Source organism: Perognathus longimembris, chromosome 17 (genome assembly GCF_023159225.1).
Source record: "Perognathus longimembris pacificus isolate PPM17 chromosome 17, ASM2315922v1, whole genome shotgun sequence".
Classification (NCBI taxonomy): Eukaryota; Metazoa; Chordata; class Mammalia; order Rodentia; family Heteromyidae; genus Perognathus; species Perognathus longimembris.
In genome coordinates, this window is record NC_063177.1 from 12,316,529 (window position 1) to 12,327,088 (window position 10,560).

Below are 10,560 nucleotides of genomic sequence, written 5' to 3' on the forward strand. Positions count from 1 at the left end.
TTTTGTGCTCAAGGCTAGCACTCTACCACTTTGAGCCACAGTTCCACTCCTGGTTTTCTGGTGGTTAATTGGAGATAAGAGTCTCATGGACTGTTCCTGCCCAGGCTGGCTTCAAACCACAATCCTCAGATCTCAACCTCCTGAATAGTTAGGATTACAGGCATGAGCCACCAGTGCCTGGCACTGTTCTCTTTCTTCTAGACACTTAATAGTGCTAAGTACCAGAAGTTCTGCATTAAAGGAACTGGCTTAAAATTATTTAAACCACGGTTTTCTACTTTTGCTTTTTCACTCTTCAGCTAACACCCCTCACACTGAGAAATACTGTTCACACCATGCACTCTTCCCTATGTCCTTATCTAGCATTGCTAATTGCACTTAGTCCAAGGCCTCTTTTATGACAATGCTGTTGTAGATTTGAACCATTCAGACTGGGCCTGAACATTCTGCTAAAATAGAACAACAGCATGTTTTCCAAATCCACATGGAAACAATAGTTGCTGGGTTTTTTTTTTTAAGTTAAATTTTTCTTTCAGAGGGTATCTTAAATCAGTTGTACCTGCTATAGCTGATCTTCAGGTTATCAAGACAACTAACAGAAATTTTGGACATTTGAATTCAGGTGCTGGTGACTCATGCTTGTAATCCTAGCTACTCAGGAGGCTGAGATCTGAGATTTGCAGTTTGAAGCCAGCATGGGCTGGAAAATTCTTGAGACTCATCTTCAGTAAACCACCAGAAAAGCTGGAAGTGGACCTGTGGGCATAAATGGTAGCATGCTAGCCTTGAGCATTAAAGCTCAGGAACAGGGCTGGGGATATGGCCTAGTGGCAAGAGTGCTTGCCTTGTATACATAAGGCCCTGGGTTCGGTTCCCCAGCACCACATATACAGAAAATGGCCAGAAGTGGCGCTGTGGCTCAATGGCAGAGTGCTAGCCTTGAGCAAGAAGAAGCCAGGGACAGTGCTCAGGCCCTGAGTCCAAGCCCCAGGACTGGCAAAAAAAAAAAAAAAAAAAAAAGCTCAGGAACAGTAAGCACGCCCTGAGTTCAAGTCCCAGGACCAACACACACACAGCTCATGAAAAAAGCCAGCCATGGCGTGAGGGTGTGGGGAGAGAAAGAGTGGAGCGGGGGAGAGACACAAGTATATGGCTGGGAATTTTGAGGCCATCTGATATTGCTGGGCCTGACAAAACCAGGGAGTGAAGCTGAGCTGAGAAGAACCCAGGAGAGGAAAGATGCTGTCAGAGGTTCCAGTCCTCTTGGAAGACACTAAAGTCACTTGGGATGTGCATGAAAGTAAGTAGGGAAAGAGGGATGGTTTGAAACTTTGGGCCATCAGGGAGAGGAACCTCCATTTTTGTTTCTCTCCCAACTAAGCATATCCGGTCAGTTCATAGAGAATTGGAGAAATACTCCCAATAAAGTCCCCTTGCTATTTTCATGGCCAGAGAAATGTCTGCCATTCTCAGCACTCAGAAGAAAGGGTTTGGATGAGAGACGCCATCCAAGCTACCCATGGTCCCTGGGCCCAGTTCATGCAGAGTATGGGGTATGTGCCTGAATTCAGTGACTCAGGCTGGGCTGCTTCCCTGGACCACTTCATACCTGCTCTATGCTGAGAGAGAAGAGAAAGAGGAGAGATTTTTTTTTTTTTTGGCCAGTCCTGGGGCTTGGACTCTGGGCCTGAGCACTGTCCCTGGCTTCTTTTTGCTCAAGGCTAGCACTCTGCCACTTGAGCCACAGCGCCACTTCTGGCCGTTTTCCATATATGTGGTGCTGGGGAATCAAACCCAGGGCCTCATGTATATGAGGCAGGCACTCTTGCCACTAGGCCATATCCCCAGCCCCGAGATTTTTTTTTTTTTTTGCCAGTCCTGGGCTTGAACTCAGGGCTTGGGCTCTGTCCCTGATCCTCTCTGTACTCAAGGCTAGAGCTGTACCACTTGAGCCCACAGTACCACTTCTAGTTTTTTCTATGTATGGGGTACCAAGGAATTGAACCCAGGGCTTCGTGCATGCTAGGCAAGCACTCTATGACTAGGCCAAACTCCCAGCTCCTGGAGAGAGAATTTTTTTGATGTGTACACGTTGTACTATTTGAAATCATTGTCACTGGCATTCAAAACAAATGTGGCATCTCCTGTATGGACAAGAAACAATCCAACGATTCAGCTGAAACATGCCAAGAGTGTGTGTAAAGCATGTATAGAATCCACATGGATTCTAAGAAGAGTGAGAGGAATTCAGAGTCTGGAAAGTAGAAACTGCTCCATTTTTTTGCCATAGAAGGAAGAAAAGATGGGACTTGTGGGTGGTATTGGTGGGAGGGGTGGACAAACCAAGACCTGGACTTGGCAACTTTGCTTCTCTTTGTGCCACTTCTAAATTAGGTTCAGAGCCAGAGCTGGTGCCAGGTCTACTGGCCAGACAAGAGCCTCTTAGAACAGATTTTGTCTGACACTGTCAGGAAAGAAAACAGAAGTAAGCTATCTTGGATACATTGCACAGGCTTCCTAGTGCAAGAGGGATGAAGCAGTGGAGAGAAAAAACAAAAAAAAAAGTCTAGGGTTGGGAATATGGACTAGTGGCAAGAGTGCTTGCCTTGTATACATGAAGCCCTGGGTTCGATTCCCCAGCATCACTTATATGGAAAACGGCCAGAAGTGGCGCTGTGGCTCAAGTGGCAGAGTGCTAGCCTTGAGCAAAAAGAAGCCAGGGACAGTGCTCAGGCCCTGAGTCCAAGGCCCAGGACTGGCAAAAAAAAAAAAAAGTCTGGATGGTCCCCAGAGAGAGAGCAAGAGAGTCACCAAGGCCAATGGTCACTTCTGGAGAAAGAAATCCAAGTCCAGCCAACTGGACACAGAGTGCTGGGCCTGGGAGAAATTCTGCTCTCACAGAAGTGTGTTGCCCCTTCCCATACCACCCCAGGGAGACTAAGGGGCTGCTGCTCAGTCAGGTTGCCAGAAGGTCTGCCTTTCTCCCAAGACCCAGAATAGCTCCAGGCAGGCTCCAGGCCAAATCTGGGAGCCCGAGGCGAAGCCCTTATCTCTCTGGGGAATCTCAATTCCCAACAGCCTCTGCCCAAAAATGGATGTCTGGCTTTAAAAATAAAAAATACCAGGGGCAGATGTTCAGTCATCTTGGGGACCCACAGAATAAAGTGATGCAGGGAGGGCTACGTGGAAGCAAAGGTGGAACAGAGAGAAGTGCTAGTGAGAGCACAGAAGGGACACTGAGGCCAGCTATGGAGAGAAAATCTGGACAGTCTGGGCAAAGATATGTCTGAGGCCAACCTGAAGACCCACCTGGAGGGCAAAAACCAGCCATGGCTCCCTGGTCTCCACCCCTTAAATTATCTCTCCAGTTTCCCACCCTCCCCCCTCCCCCCCCCCTTTTTTTTTTGCCAGTCCTGGCGCTTGAACTCAGGGCCTGAGCACTGTCCCTGAGCTTCCTTTTGCTCACAGCTAGCACTCTACCACTTGAGCCACAGCGCCATTTCCAGCTTTTTTGTTTATGTGGTGCTGAGGAATCTAATCCAGGGCTTTGAGCATGCTAGGCAAAGCATTCTACCACTAAGACACATTCTCAGCCCCCACTCCCACTTTTGAACTTCCCTTGAGCTCCCTAAGCTCCCCTTCCCCCCATGCTCTGAGAGTTTCCTCCTATTCCCCACTCACCTGGGCCTCCTCCCACCCTCTGCAGGCTGCCCCCCCCCCCCCTTTGCACTCCCTTCTGCAGTGCCTGCCCTCCTCAGGCAAGGCCCCACCTCTTCCCTCCAAGCTCACTCTGCTGGGCCTGCTGGGCTCTGCTCCCCCTCACAGACAGGACAGGAAGGGCGTCAGAGCTGTTTGGCTCCACCTTTCCAGAAGAGAGGGGGCAATATTTGCCTGTTCTGAGTGTACCCAAGCCATATCCCACAGAGAGTTTGCAACTTTCTCTTTTCCTTTTTGCATTCTACGGTTCGGTCACCTGAGAGACCCTGCACAGATGTAATATTTACTTTGCTGTATGTTTATAGGTTCATTTCCTTATAAGCTTCCATGATAGAAATTAGTATCAGACCCAGTGGGCAGAGCTTGGAGCCACCTTGTGTTGCCCTGTCCTAAAAAACAAGTAGAGAGGACAGAACTGAATGTGAAATAAATGGATTATTTTAGGTGCATGAAGTCAGTCTGCAGAGAAGCAGCCATTTAGAGGAAATAAGCATATTACTGGAAGCTTTTGAGAGCCCTAACTCAAGTTCTTGTGGTTTGATAAAAATGAGGAGCCAGTGGAAGCATGAATGGTATGGCCATGGCTGATGTCCAGCAAAGCAAAGACAAGACAATCTACCACCTTTACATCTCAATCCCTTCAAGTACTAACCTTTGCCCTTCAGATTCACTCTCCATGTCTTTGGAAGCCCTTTTCTTTTTTTTTTCTTGCCCATCTTGGGGCTTGAACTCTGGGCCTGGGCGCTATCCCTGAGCTGCTTTTTTTGGGGGGTGGGGTGGGGTGGGTACTGGTGATTGAACCCAGGTCGTTGCACTTGCTAGGCAAGTGCTTTGCCACTGAGCTACATCCCAGGCTCCTGAGCTGCTTTTTGCTCAAGAACACTCTACCACTTGAGCCACATCACTATGTCCAGCTTTTATGAGTCGTTTATTGGAGATGAGTCTCACAGTTTCCTGCTTGTCTGGCTTCAGACCACAATTCTCAGCTCTCAGCTCCTGAGTAGCTAGGATTGCAGGCATGAGCCATCAGCACCTGGTTTTCTCTTTTCTGTTTTGCGTCAATCCTGGGGTTTGAAAACAGAGCCTGGGTGCTGTCCTAGAGCCTTTTCACTCAAAGCTAGCATTCTATCACTTGATGTCCACTTCCAGTTTTTTGTGGTGAATTACAGATGCCTCACAAACTTTCCTTCCCAGGCTGGCTTCAAACTGTGATCCTCAGACCTCAGCTTCCTGAGTAGCTAGGATTATAGGTATGAGCCACCAGCACCTGGCTAAAGGTGTTTCCTAAAACAAGTTCTAAAAGGAGTGTGGTGGTGAGCATTCCTAGTATTGCAGAATCCCAATGTGGGCAAGTAAGACCCTCTCTCAAAAGAAGAAAGTCTGTGTTAAATTATAGGAGCTAGCTAGAAACTACTGACTAGGAGTTAACGATTCAAACTTTTTTTTCTGGCAGTGTTGGTAGTTGAAGCCAGGGCCTCACATTTGCTATGAAAGGTCTCTACTATGCAGTTATACCCTCTCACCTTTTTTTTTTTTTGCCAGTCCTGGAGCTTTAACTCAGTGCCTGGGCACTTTCCCTCAAGGCTAGCACTCTACCACTTGAGCCAAAGTGCCACTTCCGGCCTTTTCTGTTCATGTGGTACTGAGGAATAAACCCAGAGCTTCGTGCATGCTAGGCAAGCATTCTACCAAGCCACCTTCCCAGCACACACCAACCCCCTCAACTAAAGGGCTAAAGGGTGATGAGATCAAGCAATATGAAAAGCAAAGAGTCAGCATTTATTTCTGCCAATATTGTTGCACTAAGATCCTTTCCCAGAAATCAACATGTCTAGGGCTGGGAATATGGCCTAGTGGCAAGAGTGCTTGCCTCCTACACATGAAGCTCCCGGTTCGATTCCCCAGCACCACATATATGGAAAATGGCCAGAAGGGGCGCTGTGGCTGAGGTGGCAGAGTGCTAGCCTTGAGTGGTAAGAAGCCAGGGACAGTGCTCAGGCCCTGAGTCCAAGGCCCAGGACTGGCCAAAAAAAGAAAGAAAGAAATCAACATGTCTAAAGCTTTTATTCCAAACTACCTTGCTCTTTGGACCTAGTATAATGAATGTTATGCTGAGGCTCAGGGAGTCTGAAATGTATTCCCCACCCCCACCCCCCACCCCCAGGCATAGAGCCTGAACTCAGGGCCTGGGCACTGTCCCTGAGCTCTTCAGCTCAAGGCTAGAGCTCTACCACTTGAGCCACAGCACCACTTCTGACTTTCTGGAAGGTTAACTGGAGATAAATATCACGGACTTCCCTGCCTGGGCTGGCTTTGAACAGTGGTCCTCAGCTCTCAACCTCACAAGCTAGGATTATAGGAGTGAGCCACCAGCATCCAGCTCATTTCTAATATTTTTAAAGTGTAAGTTTTGTAGCTGTAAGCACTTCACGTGTAATTCTCGTAACTACTCTAAGGAATAATTTAAAAAATATATGCCCAAGGTTAAAAGTGTGTTTGTCTAGAATCAAGCATATGGATGGAAGTGGTGCTATGGCTCCAAGTGATGAGTACCAGCCTTGAACAAGAGCTCAAGGACAGCGTCCAGGCCCAGAGGTCAAGCCCCATGACTCTAGGGGTTAAAAAAAAAAAAAAAAAGCATATGGAATCATTCTTGGCTCATAACTGTAATTCTATACTCAGGAGGCTGAGATCTGAAGATTGAAATCAGCCCTGGAAGTAAAGTCCATGAAATTATTTTAAATTAGCCACCAAAAAGCTGTAGTGGTGACTCCAGTGGTAGTGACAACCTTAAGCAAAAAAAAAAAAAAAAAAAAAAAAAAAAAAAAAGCTAAGGTACAGAGCTAAAGTCCTGAATTAAAGCCCTGGCATAGGCACAAAACCTCCCAAAAGAACCTTAAATTTTTTGCAGAGCTGAGGACTGAACTCGAGGCCTTGCACTTGCCAGGTAAGTGATCTTCCAACTGAGCTAAATCCCTAACCCCTAAAAACCTTAAATATTGCATGTGAGCAATACTGAGTCACAATATTAAAGCAGGTGCTGGTGGCTCACATCTGTAATCCTAGCCACTTTTGAGGCTGAAATCCAGGACTGGTTAGAAGCCAGCCCAGGAGGAAGTTGAGACAGGCTTCATTAACCAGCAAAATGCTGAACTGGAAGCATGACAAAGTCATGCTGAGCTAAAAGTATAAGGCTAACTTCCCTCATAATCTGTTAACATAAACCTGATTTACCAACTAGAAGGGAAAAACAAGATTAATAGTTGGCAATACTAGTTTTTAGGCTTTTTGAAGGCTTTCTTTTCTGTAAAGGTCCTGTGGCTTGAACTCAGGGCCTGGGCACTGCCCTTGAGCTTTTTTGCTCCAAGGCCATTTGAGCCACAGCTCCACTTCCCAGCTTTTTTCTTGTTAATTGGGGAGGGGGGGTGTCTTTCCTGACTGGGTCAGCCTCAAATCATGATATTCAGATATCAGCCTTCAGAGTAGGCAGCTTAATCTTTTTATTTTCCAAGTTTTCTTCCCTGGACAGTGTTTTTACCACTCCAAGCAGCAACTTCGCTGAAAACTAAATGGTGTCTCCAGTGCCAAACATATAAGGAAACTTTCAGAAATAGTTCTCAAAATGAGCCCTTCTCTAGTATACTTGAATTATCAATTACAAGACAGGTCTGCAATTACACTTATTTCCCATATGCTGAAACAATGCCATCCATATTCCTTAAAGCACTTGTTACACCAGTTATTTCAGTACCATGTTCCTTCTGTTTACTTGAAAAACCAGTTCAGGTAGGTTCACACTAGTAATTCTAGCTGCCCAGGAGGCTAAAACCTGAGGCTTGTAGTTCAAAACCAGCCTGGGTAGGAAAAAAACATGAGACTTATCTTCCAGTTGTTTAAGGATCTCAAAACTCATTTGGTATATAAGACAAGTAAGTTTCTAGATGACTATTTATAATGACGTAATTTTGTCTAGACAAGTAGCCAAATGACCTTTAGCAGGAAAAGGAACCCCAGCCCTGTATTTCTGAAAAGACTTCCATATTCCAGTGGGCAGCTCATGTCCCAAACCCCTTTTATGATGCGCTGTCATACTGACAGAAAACTACCTTGTTAGACATTTCTACCAAGTGTTAAAAGACTATCTAAATTTGCCCAACTTTTTGTTTTGGATATGGAGGTTCATCAGCCTCCCTAAACCCTACAGAACCCTTTAATTTTTATTTGTCCTTATACCGTTTACCACATTACAAAATTTCATACCAGACACGAAATATGCTATCATGCAACAAAACCTTTATTAACATTTTGAACAGGTTCAGCTATTACTGAAACTGGTTAACTTCTAAACTTAAATTGGGGCAAATGGCTATAGTGCTGAGTAATGCCATTATTGGACACTGGGAGGGTAGACTAAAACTAATAGCCACCCCTGAGACGAAGAACCAGATGCAGGGTGGACTCTTTCTGGATGTTGTAATCAGAAAGAGTGCGGCCATCTTCCAGCTGCTTGCCAGCGAAGATCAGCCTCTGCTGGTCGGGTGGGATGCCCTCTTTATCCTGGATTTTGGCCTTCACATTCTCAATGGTATCACTGGGCTCCACCTCCAGGGTGATGGTCTTGCCAGTCAGGGTCTTCACGAAGATCTGCATACCCCCTCTCAGACGCAGGACCAGGTGCAGGGTGGACTCTTTCTGGATGTTGTAATCAGAAAGAGTGCGGCCATCTTCCAGCTGCTTTCCAGCGAAGATCAGCCTCTGCTGGTCGGGTGGGATGCCCTCTTTATCCTGGATCTTGGCCTTCACATTCTCAATGGTATCACTGGGCTCCACCTCCAGGGTGATGGTCTTGCCGGTCAGGGTCTTCACGAAGATCTGCATACCCCCTCTCAGACGCAGGACCAGGTGCAAGGTGGACTCTTTCTGGATGTTGTAATCAGAAAGAGTGCGGCCATCTTCCAGCTGCTTTCCAGCAAAGATCAGCCTCTGTTGGTCGGGAGGGATCCCCTCTTTATCCTGGATCTTGGCCTTCACATTCTCAATGGTATCACTGGGCTCCACCTCCAGGGTGATGGTCTTGCCAGTCAGGGTCTTCACGAAGATCTGCATACCCCCTCTCAGACGCAGGACCAGGTGCAAGGTGGACTCTTTCTGGATGTTGTAATCAGAAAGAGTGCGGCCATCTTCCAGCTGCTTTCCAGCAAAGATCAGCCTCTGTTGGTCGGGAGGGATCCCCTCTTTATCCTGGATCTTGGCCTTCACATTCTCAATGGTATCACTGGGCTCAACCTCTAGAGTGATGGTCTTGCCGGTCAGGGTCTTCACGAAGATCTGCATTCTGACCTGTAATTTTAATATGGAAATGTATCATTTCAGGCTTTCAACTCAAATCTAATTTTGAAAAAGTTCTAATTTTTCAAAACACATTAGCAAACCTCCACTTGCCACAAAAAGCTATTAATTACAAAGACCGTTTATTGGCTCACATCTGTAGCCCTACTCAGAAACAGATCTGAGGATCCTGTTTAGGAGCCAGCCTGGGCATGAAACTCAGTCCCTGAAACTCTTCTCCAATTATCCACCAAAAAGCCAGAAATGGAGACATGTCAAGCCCCAGTGCCGGGACAGATGAAACAAAGAAAAAAAAAAGTGTTTTGTAAGATGGCATCTAGCCTTTTTTTTTTCTTTCCCCACCCTACACTTTACTCAAACCTCATCAAGGTGTTAAGTTTTAAAACAAAATTCAAACCACAGGTCCAAAAATTCCCACTAAAGAGAGATGAAGGGGCTGGGAATATGGCCTAGTGATAAAGCGCTTGCCTCTTACACATGATGCCCTGGGGTCGATTCCTCGGCACCACAATATTTAGAAAAAAAACAGAAAGAGGACTGTGGCTCAAGTGGTAGAGTGCTAGCCTTGAGCAAAAAGAAGCCAGAGACAGTGCTCAGGCCCTGAGTCCTAAGGCCCACAACTGGGGGGGGCGGGGGAAAGAGGCGAAACACAGGGCCCACTAGAGATTCAGTATTAGGTATTTTCGGAAGCCACAGACCACCTCTTTCCCTTCTTCCCCTTAAGAGGCAGGCGCAACGGAATCTCCATCGGTTAGGCAGCCGTTGGTCTCTGGCGCGCCGGCTGCCTCCGCTCCCCGCACGCAAACAAGGCCCCCTATTCCGGTTAGGCCCGCGCCGCGTCATTCCCCACCCCCACCTCCTCCGAGACCCACCCGCACGGACGAACCCGCGGCCCGACTTCACTTAAGCCCCCTTCCAACCCGTTCCTACAGGCCCAGTACCTGTTACCGGAGGTTGAGGAGGCCGAGAATTGCCAATTAGTTGGAGACACCACAGAAGCAGCCGCCACCCTCACAGCCAGACGCCACCAACAGCCTCAGCCCCGCGGAGCCGAAATTTATGCGACGTCTGTTGCGTAACTTTTCACCTCTACGTAGAAGACGTCTCCGTGCGCCACTGAAAGTAGTTCCCACGTCCTCACCTTCCGTGGCGCCGTTAAACCCCTCAATTGAGTTCCAAACTTCTCAAAGATGAAATAAAGGGAAGTAAGGAATTAAATAGCTTTTCCTTTAGCCTTTTCATCTTTTCCTTTACAAAAACGGTGAAAAATTACTTGGCGGATGGATTCATGTCAAAGGCTCCTTCCTCGAAAGCTCTGGAAACTTCCTTGCAGCGCCGGCGCTGATTGGTGAAGCCGGTGAAGGCGAGGCCGGCGCTGATTGGTGGAGCGCGCGGCGGCTCCACTGTTGCTGGGCTCCGAGGTGCGGCGGTTAGGAGTCGACGTTGCTAAGGAATACTGCGCGTGCGCCACAGAGCGCGCCTTCCCAAAAGACC

At 47.3% G+C, this 10,560-nt stretch overlaps 1 protein-coding gene across 1 annotated transcript; it reads right to left on the reverse strand.

Annotated features, from left to right (window-relative positions):
• Positions 1-7,990: 7,990 nt before the first annotated feature.
• Positions 7,991-10,150, reverse strand: Ubb (ubiquitin B). Its single transcript, XM_048365999.1, has 2 exons — positions 10,008-10,150; positions 7,991-9,057 (listed from the first exon to the last, which is right to left on the reverse strand). The coding sequence occupies exon 2, from the start codon at positions 9,049-9,051 to the stop codon at positions 8,134-8,136; it is 918 nt and encodes a 305-aa protein (XP_048221956.1). The 5' UTR covers positions 9,052-9,057; positions 10,008-10,150; the 3' UTR covers positions 7,991-8,133.
• Between the last annotated feature and the right edge of the window lie 410 nt (positions 10,151-10,560).